Source organism: Lethenteron reissneri, chromosome 55, assembly GCF_015708825.2.
Source record: "Lethenteron reissneri isolate LAM-NWPU_2019-01 chromosome 55, ASM1570882v1, whole genome shotgun sequence".
Taxonomy (NCBI): Eukaryota; Metazoa; Chordata; class Hyperoartia; order Petromyzontiformes; family Petromyzontidae; genus Lethenteron; species Lethenteron reissneri.
In genome coordinates, this window is record NC_083833.1 from 105,641 (window position 1) to 125,323 (window position 19,683).

Below are 19,683 nucleotides of genomic sequence, written 5' to 3' on the forward strand. Positions count from 1 at the left end.
GTGACCAAGTAGCCACAGCCAAAGTGAAATGTATACTGGACGTGTGTGCCGGGTGCTGAGATCAGGTCGTGGATATGAGGCAGGGTGACCGAGGTGGTGAGACGGAACCTGGGTGGGGCCGGTGCAATGGGGGTTTAGACACGTGTGGCGCGGCGTGCGTGGCTGTGTCGGTGCGTGCGGTGCGTGCGTGCGGTAGTGTGGCCGTGTCGTGCGGTCGCATGCTTCAGTCGAGGAAGAAGGAAGCGAAGGACTTGCGGATGTTGCGAATGGGAGGCCAGTTCTCGGTCTGCTCCTGGCCCGGCTGGGGGTCGCCAGATGAGCTGCACACACAAAGACAAAGATCCCCCGTGTAGTCTTTAACGGACTATCGGAGCAAGTGCCGTAAGCGAGCACCTACGAAGGCCGGCACGGCACGCGAGGCGGTAGGTGGCCAGCACCACGCCCAACCGCGTTTATCTCCCCAGTGCTGATGTTTACCCACCACACCCAGGGAAGGCCCAGGACCAGTTCAAATATGCGTCGCTGTTATGGGAGCGGGAATCGAACTCAGGTCGCTGGATTAGAAGCGTGGTATGCTAACCGCTACACTACCGCTCCCTGCGCACACACATGTGCACACGTGTATATACACCCGCATGTAGAGATACACAAGCACGCATACATCCACACATTCATACGCATGCATGCACAAACACACGAGCACAGTTACAACAGCAGCAACATCTCACCTGCGCCAACCCCACTGCCCACTCACCCGAGCGGTTGGGGCGCCGATTCTTGCGGCTGCTGCTGCGGCTGCTGCGGCTGCTGCGGCTGCTGCGGCTGCTGCGGCTGCTGTTGCTGCTGCTGCTGCTGCGGCTGCGGCTGCTGCAGCTGCTGTTGCTGCTGCTGCTGCGGCTGCTGCTGCGTGGGTGCCGACGGTGCGGGCGCCTGGGCCACGGAAGCGGCCCTCTGTGCCGCAGCCGGGGCTCTCCCAGCGGGGCCCCTCTGGTGGTCGGGAGACACCGACGGGTTGCGTGGCCGCTGTGCGGGCACTGGGGAGGAGGAGGGTCCTTGCGGCTGTTGGGTCGACACCGGCCTCTGCTGCAGCTGTGGAGACCCCTGCTGCTGCTGCTGCTGCTGCTGCTGCTGCTGCGGCACTGCGTAGCCGCCGGCCTTCTGCTGCGGCCGAGGCGACGGTGGCTGAGCGGCCAGCTCGCTGGGCTTCGGAGGCAGACGCGGCCTACCCTGGGCCTCCCCGCCGCCGTCCGCGGGGCGGGGCTGGCCCGGCGGGCCTCTGGGCGGGATCCTCTCCGGCGTTCCCGCAGCGGGCGGGCCCCGGTCGGGCCTCGCGGCCAGCTCGGCCGGCTTGGGCTGGAGCGGTGGAGGGGGTCCGCGGGACCGCTCCCCGGGGGCCCTCTGCTGTGGGGGAGGAGACGGCTGCACGGAGGGACCGTGCCGCCGGGCCTGGGGGCTCGGCAGGGGCTCAGCGGTGGGGCCTCTCTGGCTCGCCACGGGCCCCGATGGCTGCGGCTGCTGCTGCTGCTGTTGCTGCGGCTGCTGCTGCTGCTGCGGCTGCTGCTGCTGCGGCTGCTGCTGCAGGACAGGCCCCATGCCTGGCGCCTGCTCGGGGGGCCACCTCCGCTGGGCGAGCACTCCGGGCTGGGGCCTCTCCCGTGGCTGGTGGGGTGGCGGGGACGCCTGGGGGGACGGGCCCTTGGACCGGCTCTGGCTCTGGGTGGCCTGATGCTCGCTCACAGATGGCTGCTGCTGCTGTGGCTGCTGCTGATGATGATGGTGAATGTCCAGCTCGTTAAACGGCTGCTGACTGTCATGTTGGTAGAGTGATGGCTGGCCGTGCTGCTGCTGCTGCTGTGGCTGTTGCGGCTGCTGCGGCTGCTGCTGCGGCTGCTGCTGCGGCTGCTGCGGCTGGTAGTCCGACGGGGCGACTGCGCGCTGCTCCCCAATCACACCGCCGCGGCTCCCCGATTCCTGTGACACCCAGGTCGGCCGCCCCTGTGCCTGTGCCTGAGGCTGCTGCTGCTGCTGCTGTAGTTTTGCTTGTGGGACCGGTGGCTGCTGCTGCTGTGGGGAGGGTGCCCTGATGAGATCGCCGCGTCTGTCCGAGCCCGTGCTCTCCACTCGCTGCTTCTGTGGCGATGGTGGTGCCGGCGCGGCCACGTCCGCCTGCGCCGCACCCTGCACTGACCGGCTGCGAGCTTTCCCCTGCTGTGGCGAGCCGGGTCCAGCCGCCGACCTCTGGTGCTGGGGCGACCCCGGGCCTGACCCCGGCGCCGATCCCGGCGCCGATCCCGGCGCCGATCCCGGCGCTGATTCGGGTGCCGACCCCGGCACTGGCCTGGGCGCCGACCCTTGTCTCACCCCACTCCACTGCGGAACGGGTGACCCTGCCTGCTCCGAGTGGGACTGCGTGCGTGACCTCTGACCCACGGCTGGTGCTGTACGGCTGCCCTGCTGCCCTCCAGCCAACCCTACCACCTGCTGCTGCTGCTTCTGATATGGCTGCTGCTGCTGTTGCTGTTGCTGCTGCTGCTGCTGTTGCTGCTGCTGCTGCTGTTGCTGTTGCTGCTGCTGCTGTTGCTGCGGCTGCGGCGGCTGTTGGTGCAGCGCCATCTGCTTCTCGGATGGAGCGCCATCGCCCACGAAGCGCTGGCTCACGTTGGGGTCGCTCGCCTCCTCACCGGAGGTGGACCCGGTGGCTTGCGCCTGCTGCTGCTGCTGCCGCTGCTGCGGCGTCCCCCCCGTCGGCTGCGGCGGCGCCGTCTGGCGTTGCCCTCCGCCGGCCGCCCGTCGAGCCGCCGGCCCCCCTTCGCCCTGCGGCCCGTGGGGGGCCTGTGCCGCCCCGGATGGCGGGGGAGCGCCGCTCGATTGCGCGGCTTGGGGCGGGGGGCTCGACCCCTCCCCCTGGGTCCTAGGATGGGGGGCCCGGCCCCCACCGGAGGACGCCGCCGCCGTCGCGGGCGGCCCCCCCGCGGCTCCCGCGCCCCCCACCGCCTTCCACTTCTGGGCCGCCTGTCCCGGGGCCCGGGCCTGGGGGGGCTCGGGGCGGGCCCCGTCTTGCGGCCTCTGCTGCTGTACGACCACCGGTCTGCGAGGAAGAAGAGAATCGGGCGTACGCACAGATTCTCCACGACGCTTTCCCCAGCGCGCGTTGCCCTCCGACCGGCGACGTTCCGACGCGACGTCGCCCGGTGCCTCGCGATGTTGCGCGTGTCATGACGTCACCACCTAGACCACGTGTCGAGACGTCACCACCTAGACCACGTGTCATGACGTCACCACCTCGACCACGTGTCGTGACGTCATCACCTAGACCACGTGTCATGACGTCCTCACCGAGACGGTCAAGACGAATCCGATTCACGCAGATTTCTCCTCGGGGCATTGCGACTTCACACTAAACAACTTCACAATAAAACAACAAAACTCGATATGTTCGTCAACTGCACTGTGCGCTTATGGTGCGACCTTGATATATACAAATGTTAATATGACAAGTGACGTTTCGGGCAATGGCCCTTCTTCACGGCACGTGAATAGAGGCCAGGAGAGAGACAGCGCAAAGAATAAAAGTTGGGGACTGCATAGTTTTCTGATGACCGAGTTTTTAAATAGGAAAATGAAGAGTGAAACTAATATTAGCCACTGAGTAACAACAGACAAACTATTCAGCAATCAAGCAATATTTACCAATTAAACTCGGTTGGATCATAAGTAAAGTTGTGACATTGGGCCATCGTTAACGAGCGTTGTCGCAGGCAGACGCAGGGAGCTATTGTAGCGCTCGTACACCGAGGTCGGAGCCTCGGTTGACGAGCGCTAAAAGTGGATGGCGCTGTAGCCGTATAGGCCAAACACGTGGACACTCGCGGATCGTCACTCCGCGTGAAACTCGACACGGTCCCCCTGGACAGCGCCGAGTGGATTCCCACGGCCGCGTGGGTGATGTTACGGCGGCCATGTCTGCTTGGGGGTCATCTTCCCAGCAGCTCATTGGCTAGAACAGTGGCAGTGATTTTGTAATCCCCGCCGCCCCGCCCCTAGATTTACGATCCTACAGATAAAAATCATGTTTCACGCGGTGGCATTTAGGGAGCCCGGTACAAACGCAGCCTGCTGCATTTTACGAGCATTCTTTGTACTTGGACCCCATGCTCATGTGTAAAGCCGAGTCACTGACCCAGGGGATACCGAGAACTGGTTGAGATATTGCTCAATAGCAAAGACAAAGATCCCCCATAATAGCCTCAACAGACTGTTAGGGCAAGTGCTGTTCACGAACACTCTACGCAAACCTGATGAACGCAAACCTGTCAACCCACACGGTTTATTATTGTACAGGGAAATTGAGTTCAGGTCCATACGACGTACAGCCGCTTCAATACGAGCAACAATGTTTGTGTCTATTTTTTTGTGTTTCTCCCTTGTGATGGGACTTTGTAGGATGAGCGTTGAGATTTATAAGGGCACGGGGTGACCAATAAGGTCTGAATTGGTCTGTAATAAGGTAGGGCACTGGTAATGGGTTGACAGGTGTGTGAACACATAACACAACACTACAACGGCAACACACACACACACAGAGTGCCACACCACACACAGCCTCACCTGGCTAGCGGCTGTGCAGAGTGACCCACGGGCTGTAGTTTAGGCTGTGCCTGAGCGGGTTGTGGTTTCGGTTGTGGCGGCCCAGGTTGTTGCTGCGGTGGAGCTTGTGCCTGTGGCTGTGGTTGTGCAGGGGGTGATGACTGTGGCTTTGGTTGTGGCTGGACAGGTTGCGGTTGTGCTTTCGGTTGTGGCTGCCCAGGTTGTTGTAGTTTGAGTTGTGGTTGCCCAGGTTGTTGTTGTGGCTGCCCCAGTTGTGTTTGTGGTTTCTGTTGTGGCTGGCCTGGCTGTTGTTGTGGCTTGAGTTGCGGTTGCCCAAGCTGTTGTTGTTTAGGTTGTGGCTGCCCAGGCTGTGGCTTCGGTTGTGGCTGCCCCGGCTGTTGTTGTGGCTTGGGTTGTGGCTGCCCCGGTTGTTGTTGTGGCTTGGGTTGTGGCTGACCCACCTGATACTGTTGCTTCTGTTGTGGCAGAACAGGCTGTGGCTGTGGTTTTGGTGGCGTCTGGCCCGAGGGTTGTGGCTGGGCTGCCTGTACTCGCTGCTGCTGCTGCTGCTGCCCGGCCTTGTCAGTCTCAGTCGTGCCCTGTGATCCTGAGGGCACAAGGGGGGCGGGGCACCTCGTCAGAAGGGCAGGGCAGGGGCAGGGCAGGGGCAGGGCAGGGGCAGGGCAGGGCAGGGGCAGGGCAGGGAGGAGAAGCGAGGATAGGTCCCGAGCAGTAGGGCGGCTGCAAGGCTCTCACCGTTACAGTCCAGGATGTACTGCAGGCAGCCCTGGGCCGGAGGCTTGGGGTTGTCCGGGCCGTCTGTGGTGCTGCCCTGGAACGGGATCAGCCGTGTCACATGACTCATCGTTAGGATAATAATTATAATAAGTGTAATAATTAATTACCCAGGAAAGGCACTCTGAGTCTGAAGACTTGTTTTCTGGAGGGTGCTGCTAAATTGGGATGTTTGGCCAATATCAATGACATTATGTTTTTATGTTATTTTGCTATGGGAGGAAACCGCAGAGCAGACAGAGAGAGTCCATACAAACTCCACTGACTCACAAACTCACTCACTCACATACTCTCTAGAACAGGGGCAGAACACACCAACTCCACTCACTCACAAACTCACTCACACACTCACTCACACACAAACTCACTCACTCACACACTGTCTAGAACAGGGGCAGAACACACAAACTCCACACAGGAAGGCACCCGAATTGGGATTTGAATCCAGGCCCTTTTCGCCGCGACACGAGCATTGCCACTGCGCTACCACCCTGCGCCCTGGTCGCCAGACTCGTGGAGACCAACTCCATTGCCCGTTCAACCCCAACCCGAGCGCTCTGAACCAAGTCACGAGCGCGGTGCGAGGGGCGGTGGGATTGGACGCGGGTGAATGCTCGCAGCGCTCGCAGCGCTCGCGATGATGATGGGAGTCCGGCTTTGGGCACGGGCGGCTGCTCTTCTGTTCTGCCACGCGGGGGGGTTGGCGGCACGAAGGCCAAAGAGAGGTGCACGACATGATGATGATGATTGTGGTGATGATGATGATGATTGTGGTGATGATTGTGATGATGATGGTGATGATGATGATGATGATGAAAGTGGGGAAAGTGGTGATAATGAGGGTGGCGATGATGATGTAGGTGGTGACGACAATAAGATGATGGTGGTGGTGGCGATGGAGGTGTCACCCTCACCTGTGCGTGCGCGCGCTGGTGGGTTAGCAGGGCCTCCCAGGAGGAGGTGACGAGCTGCGCGATGAGTCGCTCGTCCTCTTCCCGCGTCTCCCCGACCAGCGGCACCGAGCCGTCCATCACCTGCCCAGCGGGGTCAGGGGTCACGGACCCAGCAGTCAGGGGTCGAGTGAGCGAGGGGTGAGGGACTCGGGAAGGAATGGTGATGGTGATGATGAGGGTAGTGGTGATCCTAGTAGCATGATGCTGGTGGTGGTAGTATAGTTGTGATGATGGTAATGGTGGTTATGATCGATGGTAATGGTGGTTGTGACGATGATGATAATGGTGGTATTCATGGTAACTGTCGTGATGCTGGTGATGGTGGTGATGATTATGATGGTGGTTATGTTGTGCTTTTGATGCGGTGATGTAGTGTTGACGTAGAGCCGATTGTGATGTAGTGGTGATGATGGCCGTCATGTCGTGGTGATGGTGATGATATAGTGGTGATGTAGTCGTGATGACAATGACGATATCGTGACATAGTAGTGATAGCAGTGATAGTGGTGGTATGGCGGTGGTATGGCGGTGGTGGAGCCAATGGTGTGCTTCTATTCTATTTCGGAATTATATAGCGTCCTTTCCATGTAGTGGTGATGGCGATGATGTTGGTACCGACAGTGATGGTATATTGGTGATGGTGTTGGTGTGGTGAAGGCGATGTGGTGGTGGTGGTGGTGATGATACAGTGGTGATGGTGTTGGTGTGGTCAAGGCGATGATGTGGTGGTGGTGGTGATGGTATAGTGGTGTCGGTGATGTAGTGGTGAAGGCGATGATGTGGTGGTGGTGGTATAGTGGTGATGGTGTTGGTGTGGTGAAGGCTATGATGTGATGATGGTACAGTGGTGATGGCGGCAGCAGCAGCGCTCACGTCGATGATGTAGTCGCGGCCGTCCTTGGCGTGCACCGCCTTGACGGCGCACACGTGCAGCCCGCCAAACAGCTGGGCGCACGCGTCCACCCACACGCGGTACCTGCGCCACCACACAGACAAAGGTCCCCTGTGTAGCCCACGCAGGCTGTTGGGGCAAGTGCTCTGAAAGTGAGCGGCACCTATGAAGGCGGGCACGGTGCACGGGGAAGGGATGACGTGGCCAGCGCCATGCCCGCCAACGATGATGTGTTGTACACGCCGCAGCAGGTACTCGTTTAAGGCCGAGTTGACCTAGGGGAGGGGCCCATGAAATTTTGGGATATAATTCCCTCATGTTGGCTGCGAGTGGGAATCCTGTGTGTATATCTCTGTGTCGCTGTGTGTATATCTCTGTGTGTCGCTGTGTGTGTCGCGGTGTGTGTCGCTGTGTGTATATCTCTGTGTGTATATCTCTGTGTGTCGCTGTGTGTGTCGCGGTGTGTGTCGCTGTGTGTATATCTCTGTGTGTCGATGTGTGTATGTCTCTGTGTGTCGATGTGTGTGTCGCGGTGTGTGTCGCTGTGTGTATATCTCTGTGTGTCGATGTGTGTATATCTCTGTGTGTCGCTGTGTGTGTCGCGGTGTGTGTCGCTGTGTGTATATCTCTGTGTGTATATCTCTGTGTGTCGCTGTGTGTGTCGCGGTGTGTGTCGCTGTGTGTATATCTCTGTGTGTCGCTGTGTGTGTCGCGGTGTGTGTCGCTGTGTGTATATCTCTGTGTGTATATCTCTGTGTGTCGCTGTGTGTGTCGCGGTGTGTGTCGCTGTGTGTATATCTCTGTGTGTCGATGTGTGTATGTCTCTGTGTGTCGATGTGTGTGTCGCGGTGTGTGTCGCTGTGTGTATATCTCTGTGTGTCGATGTGTGTATATCTCTGTGTGTCGCTGTGTGTGTCGCGGTGTGTGTCGCTGTGTGTATATCTCTGTGTGTCGATGTGTGTATGCCGCTGTGTGTCGCTGTGTATATATCTCTGTGTGTCGCTGTGTGTATATCTCTGTGTGTGTCGCTGTGTGTGTCGCTTTGCGTGTCCCTCTTTGTCTTTGTGTCCGTGCGTCCCTGTGCGTGTCTCCGTGTGTCTCTGCATCACACCTGTCCGTCATCGCGATCTGCTGGACCATGGCGGAGCCCGTGTTGGATTTCCAGCTGCCAGACATGGATGTCCTCCTGCAGGCGTCACGCAGGGACGTGCGCCCCATCAGCAAGGAGCAACACAACCGCAGCGCAACACAGCACAGCACAACACAGCAACGGTACAGCACAACACAGCACAGCGCAACACAACCACAGCGCAACACAACCACAGCGCAAAACAACAACGGTACAGCGCAACACAGCACAACACTGCATCATAACATGGCACAACCACAGCACAACCACAAAAACTCCTCGTGTTGTTAGGGTAGCACTCACGGGAAAATGCGGTAGGGGTAGTGTTAGGGGTAGGGTTAGTGCTCACATGAACGCACAGTAATGTTAGTGTTAGGGGTAGGGTTAGTGCTCACATGAACGCACGGTAATGTTAGTGTTAGGGGTAGGGTTAGTGCTCACATGAACGCACGATAATGTTAGTGTTAGGGGTAGGGTTAGTGCTCACATGAACGCACAGTAATGTTAGTGTTAGGGGTAGGGTTAGCGCTCACATGAACGCACAGTAATGTTAGTGTTAGGGGTAGGGTTAGTGCTCACATGAACGCACGGTAATGTTAGTGTTAGGGGTAGGGTTAGTGCTCACATGAACGCACGGTAATGTTAGTGTTAGGGGTAGGGTTAGTGCTCGCATGAACGCACGGTAATGTTAGTGTTAGGGGTAGGGTTAGTGCTCACATGAACGCACGGTAATGTTAGTGTTAGGGGTAGGGTTAGTGCTCACATGAACGCATGGTAATGTTAGTGTTAGGGGTAGGGTTAGTGCTCACATGAACGCACAGTAATGTTAGTGTTAGGGGTAGGGTTAGCGCTCACATGAACGCACGGTAATGTTAGTGTTAGGCGTAGGGTTAGTGCTCACATGAACGCACAGTAATGTTAATGTTAGGGGTAGGGTTAGCGCTCACATGAACGCACAGTAATGTTAGTGTTAGGGGTAGGGTTAGCGCTCACATGAACGCACGGTAGGGTTAGTGTTAGGGGTAGGGTTAGCGCTCACATGAACGCACGGTAGGGTTAGTGTTAGGGGTAGGGTTAGCGCTCACATGAACGCACGGTAGGGTTAGTGTTAGTGTTAGGGTTAGCGCTCACATGAACGCACGGTAATGTTAGTGTTAGGGGTAACGCTCACATGAACGCACGGTAGGCCGCCCCGATCTTGTAGACCAGCACGTCGTACTTGGCCTCCAGGTACGGTTCGGTGGTGGCGTACGCACGCACCAGCGACAGCAGCCCCGGCAGCTCCTGTAACCCCCCGTGGCTCTCCGCTCTCACCTGCCGACCAACATCATCATCGTCATCGACATCATCGTCGTCAGTCAGCAATAGCTCTCATCTGTCAACCAATATCATCATAAACCATAGCTCTCACCTGCCGACCAACATCATCATTGTCATCAGCTGTGGCTCTCCGCCCTCACCTATCGACCAGACTAGCGCAGCAGCTAGAAATTCCATCACCAATGACAACGGCAAGCAGCCAGTAACAGACAGCACCATCAAAGTGGTGATGGGTATCGAGTGTGGTGAGTGTGGTGAGAGTGTTGAGTGTGGGTATCGAGTGTGGTGAGAGTGGTGAGTGTGGTGAGTGTGGTGAGAGTGGTGAGTGTGGTGAGTGTGGTGAGAGTGGTGAGTGTGGTGACAGTGGTGAGAGTGGTGAGTGTGGTGAGAGTGTTGAGTGTGGGTATCGAGTGTGGTGAGAGTGGTGAGTGTGGTGAGTGTGGTGAGTGTGGTGAGTGTGGGTATCGAGTGTGGTGAGTGTGGTGAGTGTGGTGAGTGTGGTGAGTGTGGGTATCGAGTGTGGTGAGTGTGGTGAGTGTGGTGAGAGTGGTGAGTGTGGTGAGTGTGGTGAGTGTGGTGAGAGTGGTGAGTGTGGTGAGTGTGGTGAGTGTGGTGAGTGTGGTGAGAGTGGTGAGTGTGGTGAGTGTGGTGAGTGTGGTGAGTGTGGGTATATAGTGTGCGCAGGTTTCTTGCACTGAACGAGGCTATTGTGAGAGAGCTTGGGGGAAAACGAGACGATGGGACCATTGCACGGGGCGTCGTGAGTGTGGTGAGAGTGTGGTGAGAGAGTGGTGAGAGTGTGGTGAGAGTGTGGTGAGAGAGTGGTGAGAGTGTGGTGAGAGTGTGGTGAGTGTGGTGAGAGTCTGGTGAGAGTGTGGTGAGAGTGGTGAGTGTGGTGAGATGGAGTGGTGAGTGTGGTGAGTGTGGTAAGAGTGGTGAGTGTGGTGAGAGTGATGAGTGTGGTGAGAGTGTGATGAGAGTGAGGTGAGTGTGTGGTGAGTGTGGTGAGAGTGGTGAGTGTGGTGAGAGTGGTGAGTGTGGTGAGAGTGTGGTGAGAGTGTGGTGAGTGTGTGGTGAGAGTGTGGTGAGTGTGGTGAGAGTGTTGTGAGAGTGTGGTGAGAGTGTGGTGAGTGTGGTGAGAGTGGTGAGTGTGGTGAGAGTGTTGAGAGTGTGGCGAGTGTGGTGAGAGTGTGGTGAGGTGCTCACCTTGCCGAGGCCGCCGTGTGTGTGTCCCATCTTCACCACCGCCGGTAGCTCCTGAGTGCTCACCTGGGATGCATAGGCCACACTGTATACTCGCACGCACACCTTCACACGGCCTCAAAGTGCACCTAGCATGGCACAAGCGCCGTGGTGACGTCACCGCCAATTAGTGGTGAAAGGCAGTTGTTGTTTTCTTTGTATGTCTGTGCGTGTGCGAGTACATAACTGTGGGTGTGTATGTCAGTCGCTACGCGTGTCTAAGTGTAGTGACGTACATGGAGTCACGAGGGCGCTGAGCGCCAGCTGCTGTAAGTGTGCGTCTTGAGTCTCTCCCTGGCACCTGAGTGGGGATGGCGTGGAAGCTGCCCCAGGGGGCACGGTTCTGGTGACGGTCAGAGAGAGGGCAAGTCGGGACGTGGCAGTCTGGGAGAACACGAGAGGGCACGTGACGTGGACAGGGTAGCGAGGGGGCCCAAAGGGTGGCTCGAGGGACACGTGGTGCTCGGTCGAGAACCTTCTGGTGAGATCCAGAAGGGGGCGTGGAAGAGGGCGAGGCCACGCCTCTCAGGAGCGTGAAAGGGAGGTCTCGAGAGCGATGGCGGCTGTCTGCGGGAATGGAACCCATCGGCGCTACGTCTCTTCGGTCCTCCGTCTTCACGCTCGGCATCGTGGGTGTTAGCCGACTGACCCGGTTATGTAGTTACCCTGTTGTGGTCTAGTTAACCAGTGCACGTTCATGTAGTTACCCTGTTGGGGTCGTGTAATAAACGCGTTGCCTCCAAGTTCAAGTGTGCGCCTCCGTAGAACCCACTACATAAGTGTGCGTACACGTGTTTATGTATGCGTACGTCTCCATGCTTTCTGTGTGGCTGTGTGTCCGGTTCTGTGCCTATACTAGAGTGTGTGTGGCTCTGTGGGTTGGCGAGTTACCATGGCCCTGTGGTCCGGGTAGAAGGCCTGGGTGATGAGAGGAAACGCTTCTCCCCCCAACTTTCTCCTCACCCCGATCAGCTGAGCAAACTGTCACCGACAACCACAAAGATAGAGGCAAAGATCCCCCGTGTAGGCACACAGGACGTAGGAGCAAATGCTGTTAGGCAAGCAGCTGTGAACAACACCTGCACGGCCACACATTGGGCTGACGTATACCAGCACTGCACCCGGCCACCTTTGTCTCCCCAGTGACGATGACTTTCCATCTACACCGCCGCACGATGTACGTGCTCATTTAAGGCCGAGTCGACTTGGCGAAGGACCAGAACTGGTTCAAATATCACTGTGACTGATGATGATGTTTCTGATGTTGTTAATGTTGCTGATGATGATGTTTCTGATGTTGTTAATGTTGCTGATGATGATATTGCTGATTATGCTAAAGTTGATGTTTACGTTTCAAAACATGACATTGCCGATGTTGATGCTGCTGATGTTTTTGCTCATATGCTCGAGTTGTTGCTGGTGTCGCTGCTGATGTGGCCGTTGCTGCTGCTGATGATGATAATAATAATGAAATCATAACGTCCCAGATTTTGCAGACAAGTCAACAACTCAGAGGCGCAGAGCCAAGCTCAGGGCTGCTCGAAAGCCTGACCCAGGCAGATAGAGGCCTTTGGATGTTTCTTGAAAGTCGGAGTACATTTGATGTTGCGGACGTGCAAAGAGATAAAGAGTTCAACACCGAAAGGGCAACAGTAGAGAACCGACGTGAGGCTGTGTAACAGTTCGAGACCTTAGTGTCTGAAGCAGATTTTGAGTGACGCTGATGGTGATGTTGGTGCTGCTGCTAATGATGACGCGGCGTGGAGACTCACCACCCAGGGCCGGTCACAGAAGTGGTAGATGGACGAGAGGGAGTTGAGCGAGGCCACACCCCCAAACTGCAGGCCAATCAGCAGCGAACGGAAATCCTGGCCCCGCCCACCGTCGCACACGTGCTGCCGAATGAGGACAAAATCCGGCACAAACGACCTGCGGACAACGCACACAGAGACAAAGTCCCCCCGTACAGCCTTTACAGAGACGGCACGGCACACGAGGGGGTGGTGTGGCCAGCTCCAGGATGTAGTCCCAGGTCATACCAAGTTGGAAGTAACCCTGTGATGAAGGTAGTCCTGGGCAGGATGTAGCCCCAAGTTCGAGGTCGCCCCCACGGAGGAGGTCGTGCCTATGTGGAGTTAGACTCAGAGAGGAGGCAGCCCCGAGAAGGAGGAAGCCCCAGGGTGGATTTAGCTCTGGTGAGGAGGTCGTACCAAGGTGGCGTTAGCCCCAGAGAGGAGGCAACCTGGGGTGGAGGCAACCTGGGGTGGAGACAACCTGGGGTGGAGGCAGCCCCAGGGTGGAGGCAATCTGGGGTGGAGGCAGCCCCAGGGTGGAGGCAGCCCCAGGGTGGAGGCAACCTGGGGTGGAGGCAACCTGGGGTGGAGACAACCTGGGGTGGAGACAACCTGGGGTGGAGGCAGCCCCAGGGTGGAGGCAATCTGGGGTGGAGGCAGCCCCAGGGTGGAGGCAGCCCCAGGGTGGAGGCAACCTGGGGTGGAGGTAACCTGGGGTGGAGACAACCTGGGGTGGAGGCAGCCCCAGGGTGGAGGCAATCTGGGGTGGAGGCAGCCCCAGGGTGGAGGCAGCCCCAGGGTGGAGGCAACCTGGGGTGGAGGCAACCTGGGGTGGAGACAACCTGGGGTGGAGGCAGCCCCAGGGTGGAGGCAATCTGGGGTGGAGGCAGCCCCAGGGTGGAGGCAGCCCCAGGGTGGAGGCAACCTGGGGTGGAGGCAACCTGGGGTGGAGGCAGCCCCAGGGTGGAGGCAATCTGGGGTGGAGGCAGCCCCAGGGTGGAGGCAACCTGGGGTAGAGGCAACCTTGGGTGGAGGCAGCCCCAGGGTGGAGGCAGCCCCAGGGTGGTGGCAACCTGGGGTGGAGGCAGCCCCAGGGTGGAGGCAACCTGGGGTGGAGGCAACCTGGGGTGGAGGCAGCCCCAGGGTGGAGGCAATCTGGGGTGGAGGCAGCCCCAGGGTGGAGGCAACCTGGGGTGGAGGCAGCCCCAGGGTGGAGGCAACCTGGGGTGGAGGCAACCTGGGGTGGAGGCAGCCCCAGGGTGGTGGCAGCCCCAGGGTGGAGGCAGCCCCAGGGTGGAGGCAACCTGGGGTGGAGGCAACCTGGGGTGGAGGCAACCCCAGGGTGGAGGCAACCTGGGGTGGAGGCAACCTGGGGTGGAGGCAGCCCCAGGGTGGAGGCAGCCCCAGGGTGGAGCGAGCTCCTCACCTGCTCGGCTGCCGGAGGTTGTGGCTTTGTCTCACGGTGACGACGCACGGCTCCCCGGACTGCGCCACCAACCCGATGTCTCCAAACTCGGCCTAGGGGAGTCGGGGACATCGCGACACCATCGCAGACAGCGTCACGGCACCATCACAGCAGACAGCGTCACGGCACCATCACAGCAGCGTCACGGCACCATCACGGCAGTGTCACGGTACCATCACAGCAGACAGCGTCACGGCACCATCACGGCAGCGTCACGGCACCATCACAGCAGACAGCGTCACGGCACCATCACGGCAGCGTCACGGCACCATCACAGCAGACAGCGTCACGGCACCATCACGGCAGCGTCACGGCACCATCACAGCAGACAGCGTCACGGCACCATCACGGCAGCGTCACGGCACCATCACAGCAGACAGCGTCACGGCACCATCACGGCAGCGTCACGGCACCATCACAGCAGACAGCGTCACGGCACCATCACGGCAGCGTCACGGCACCATCACAGCAGACAGCGTCACGGCACCATCACGGCAGCATCACGGCCCATCACAGCAGACAGCGTCACGGCACCATCACGGCAGCGTCACAGCACCATCACAGCAGACAGCGTCACGGCACCATCACGGCAGCATCACGGCACCATCACAGCAGACAGCGTCACGGCACCATCACGGCAGCATCACGGCACCATCACGGCAGTGTCACCGTCGCGGCTTCGTCAGAGCACAGCCTGGCAATGGTTCGAGCTGCGGTTGGGTAGGGGCCAGGGGTGGCGATTGGTCGGGCTGTGGGTTCAGATCAGCGGCATTGCCACGCACGTGTAGGGCCCCATTTGCTTATCCACTGCTGGATGAGGGCCTGCCCACGCCGCACGGGTTGTAGGAGTTATAGTGCGGGTTGGTGAAGGCGGGGAGCATTGATGTCGGAGCAGAGAAGTACAGTACAACGCAATGGATGTTGCTGCTGTCAATGTCGCTGGGCAGCTGCCTCCCGCACCGGCCTGTCAAGGTGGCGGTCGCCCATCCAGGGGCTAACCAGGCTCAAGCCTGCTTAGCTTCTGAGACCTGCCGGGACTGGGGCGCATTCTGGGCTGATTTGATCATAGGTGTCGGCAAAACCAATGCAATCAACATCAGAATCATCATCAGCAGCAATAGAACCACCATTACCATCATCAGCGCCCCCCCCACACTTAGCCCCCCCCCCCCCAGCTCCCACCTGTTCCACCACGATGTCATGGTCCTGTAAAATCTTCTTCCCTCGAAAGAGACGCTGCCTGCACCACACACACCACAAAGACAGAGATCCCCCATATAGCCTTGAAAGGCTGTTGGGGCAAGTGCTGTTAGCAAGCAGCACCTTTGTCTCCCCAGTGATAATGTTTTAACACGACGCACCGAGAACTAATTCATGGACGAGTCGATCTCGGGGAAGCCCAGGACCGATGCAGACACCCACTGACACGAATGGTTGAGACGTGTACAAGACGATTCGTTCAATATCCCAGCGAGAATCAGACAGACGTTTGAGCAGACATTGGTGACGAGGCTCAAACCATCAGCACTTTCAGAAGGGCCATTGCCCTGAAACGTCACCAATTATAAATTATTTATTTTAAGTTTTACACGTCGGCTTTCGCGACCAATATCATCCGTGAAGGCTGCACACAGCGTTATAGACGAACGTGTTGGGGTTATATATGATGGTGTCGGACGTACGATACTCAGCATATACTGACTCGCACTCTGGGGATGGTGGTCACGGTGCATTTCAGCTTTGTGCACGTTTCAAACCGGTGACTCTGTCCACCACTGCAGGTCACCATTGCCTCCAGTGACATCCCCCACCCCACACACGAGAGTCATTTGGGGCCTTTTCAGCGACTGTGAGGTCGCCCGATATGTGGCGACACTCCAAGCACACGCCTCAAACCGACCATTATCACTCCTTCACAATACACTCTGCACGCACATACAGAAACACGCACACACACACCAATGAATAAACTACACAGAAGACAATCAGCTCACGTGTAGCCTGAAACAGACCTATAATGCCGGTCACGGCACACGAGGGGGGTGAGTGGCCAGCACCAAGCACAGCCGCCTTTGTCTCCCCAATGCTCATTTTTATTTTTCACACCATACCAGGTACTCATTTAAGGCTAAGTCTACCTAGGGGAGGCCCATAACCGATTCAGATATTCATCACCAATGTTGGGGCAGTGAGCGGGAATCGAACTGGAGTCGCCGGGTCCCACGCTGCCCTGCCGAGACCCGCGGCACGTGGCCGCGTTTCACCCTCCGTCTTCCTCCTCCTCCTCCTCGTCGCCACCCACACACTCTCAAAGCTGATGGTACAAACTCGTTGGGTTTTTGAACGGCAAATTTTGCTTGGAAAACCTTTGCGCTGTGACTTGGTTTCAAAGGCAGTGGACCGGCGGCGATGGCGTTTGGTTGTCGCCGCCGCGTCCATCGTGAACAGTCACGAGGTGCTGCTCCTAACGAGCCGAGCCATCACCGCGTTGCCGTGGGAACCGGCCCGTCGTCTAGCAACCACGCTCGGGCTACGGGAAGGCAGAGACACGTCGAGCAGGGCATGATGTGTAACACGCTCACTCACTCACTCTCTCATCCATGGTGGCTCACTCACTCACTCACACTCACTCACGTACTCTCTCATCCATGGTGGCTCACTCACTCACACTCACTCACACTCACTCTCTCATCCATGGTGGCTCACTCACTCACTCTCTCTTCCATGGTGGCTCACTCACTCACACTCACTCACTCACGTACTCTCTCATCCATGGTGGCTCACTCACTCTCACTCACTCACACTCACTCTCTCATCCATGGTGGCTCACTCACTCACTCTCACTCACTCACGTATTCTCTCATCCATGGTGGCTCACTCACTCACTCTCTCATCCATGGTGGCTCACTCACTCACACTCACTCACTCACGTACTCTCTCATCCATGGTGGCTCACTCACTCACTCTCTCATCCATGGTGGCTCACTCACTCTCTCATCCATGGTGGCTCACTCACTCACTCACACTCACTCACGTATTCTCTCATCCATGGTGGCTCACTCACTCACACTCACTCACTCACGTATTCTCATCCATGGTGGCTCACTCACTCACACTCACTCACGTATTCTCTCATCCATGGTGGCTCACTCACACTCACTCACTCACGTACTCTCTCATCCATGGTGGCTCACTCACACTCACTCACGTACTCTCTCATCCATGGTGGCTCACTCACTCACACTCACTCACTCTCTCATCCATGGTGGCTCACTCACTCACTCACACTCACTCACTCACTCTCTCATCCTGGTGGCTCACTCACTCACACTCACTCACTCACGTACTCTCTCATCCATGGTGGCTCACTCACTCTCACTCACTCACGTACTCTCTCATCCATGGTGGCTCACTCACTCACTCTCTCATCCATGGTGGCTCACATCACTCACTCACTCTCACTCACTCACGTATTCTCTCATCCATGGTGGCTCACTCACTCACTCTCTCATCCATGGTGGCTCACTCACTCTCACTCACTCACGTACTCTCTCATCCATGGTGGCTCACTCACTCACACTCACTCTCTCATCCATGGTGGCTCACTCACTCACTCACACACACTCACTCTCTCATCCATGGTGGCTCACTCACTCACACTCACTCACTCACGTACTCTCTCATCCATGGTGGCTCACTCACTCTCACTCACTCACGTACTCTCTCATCCATGGTGGCTCACTCACTCACTCTCTCATCCATGGTGGCTCACTCACTCACTCTCACTCACTCACGTATCTCTCATCCATGGTGGCTCACTCACTCACTCTCTCATCCATGGTGGCTCACTCACTCTCACTCACTCACGTACTCTCTCATCCATGGTGGCTCACTCACTCACACTCACTCACTCTCTCATCCATGGTGGCTCACTCACTCACTCACACTCACTCACTCACTCTCTCATCCATGGTGGCTCACTCACTCACACTCACACTCACTCACGTACTCTCTCATCCATGGTGGCTCACTCACTCTCACTCACTCACGTACTCTCTCATCCATGGTGGCTCACTCACTCACGTCTCTCATCCATGGTGGCTCACTCACTCACTCTCACTCACTCACGTATTCTCTCATCATGGTGGCTCCACTCACCTCACTCTCTCATCCATGGTGGCTCACTCACTCTCACTCACTCACGTACTCTCTCATCCATGGTGGCTCACTCACTCACTCTCTCATCCATGGTGGCTCACTCACTTACTCTCACTCACTCACGTACTCTCAATTACACACTCGCTCACTCACTCACTCTCACTCACTCACGTACTCACTCACACTCGCATCACCGACCCCTCACGGTTGGACAAACTCGTGTTATTCCTCATACCACACTCCATCATCCACACTCCCCTCCCTCGTGTTCTCCTCACACCTCACCACTCTCTCACTCACTTCAGAGAACACGGCACACTCGCTAGTCTGTTGCCCAATATAAATTAAAACTATTTTAGTTTACCAGGCAAGGCCCACTGAGCTATGTAGCTCTTCTCAGAAGTGACCTGCCCACAAATGAGAGCTCAACCAAGTGGCTCGTCATCGTCATCATCACGTGGACATTTAGAGCAGCAGCCAAATACTCTGAACGCGTGTTGATTCTAAATGTGGGAGGGAAAAACCAGAGGACCCGGAGAAAAATCCACGCGACCACGGGGAGAGAGACACGCAAACTGCAAATATACAGCGGGGTCACGGTGGGGATCCGAGCCCACGACCTCCTGTATACCAGGCGAGGTAGTTAACACCTCACCACCACCGTGGCGTCCCATATACACGCAGGACAGCCTCATGGAGTCTCAGGACTCGTTTTACAGGCAGGCCCTGCTACCGCTGGGATCTCTTGGCCACGAATCGACTGGCAGCAGAGAGCTGCTTGGCCTCGTGTGGGAGGAGGGAACCGGACAACGCGGAGAATACCCCGCACCGCACCGCTATACACGAGGGGGCGACACTCAGAGCTCCGCACAGATGGATTCACGGATCAACTTTCTGTACCGCCTCCCGTAGCCCAGTAGATGTTGGCAGTTGTCGCAGATTGTCCGCGTGATCCACCAGCCTCGCCTCCACACACGCACAGAAGAGCCGACCACTGCATGACTCTTGACGCATTCCCCGTCTCACTCTTCACTCTGTCCCTTGCATTCATTCAAAGTTTTTTGGTTTGGCCATGTTTGTTTTTGTAGTACAGAGTTAGACTGATGGCCTTAATCTAAGTTGTCTTGTGGTTGTTGTTGTTTGACTTGCAACCCACTGGGATTTTTGCACAGGGTTGGTGTACGGTGATTTTTTCTGCAATATTTTGCTGTCTTTTCTTGGATTTTCTGTTTGCACTTAGTCACTTTAAGATGTTTCTTGTTTCATGTTTTTGTTTGTTGCGGTTGCACCCGATTCAAGAGCCGAATGGCTCACAGGGCTATACCTAATAAATGAACTTTGAAATAAAT

At 57.3% G+C, this 19,683-nt stretch overlaps 1 protein-coding gene across 1 annotated transcript; it reads right to left on the bottom strand.

Annotated features, from left to right (window-relative positions):
• Nucleotides 1-90: 90 nt before the first annotated feature.
• LOC133356670 (uncharacterized) lies at nt 91-17,044 on the bottom strand. Its single transcript, XM_061574309.1, has 15 exons — nt 17,029-17,044; nt 16,352-16,460; nt 15,359-15,416; nt 14,138-14,229; nt 12,691-12,847; nt 11,810-11,899; nt 10,883-10,945; nt 9,528-9,670; nt 8,339-8,413; nt 7,209-7,311; nt 6,297-6,416; nt 5,344-5,419; nt 4,609-5,194; nt 755-3,088; nt 91-320 (listed from the first exon to the last, which is right to left on the bottom strand). The coding sequence occupies exons 1-15, from the start codon at nt 17,042-17,044 to the stop codon at nt 224-226; spliced, it is 4,119 nt and encodes a 1,372-aa protein (XP_061430293.1). The 3' UTR covers nt 91-223.
• Between the last annotated feature and the right edge of the window lie 2,639 nt (nt 17,045-19,683).

Coding starts and splice junctions, on each gene's coding strand:
- LOC133356670 (XM_061574309.1), bottom strand. Junction 12,848..14,137: donor AACCTCCGGCAGCCGAGCAG/GTGAGGAGCTCG, acceptor CGTTGTCCGCAG/GTCGTTTGTGCCGGATTTTG. Junction 3,089..4,608: donor TCTGCACAGCCGCTAGCCAG/GTGAGGCTGTGT, acceptor TCTTCCTCGCAG/ACCGGTGGTCGTACAGCAGC.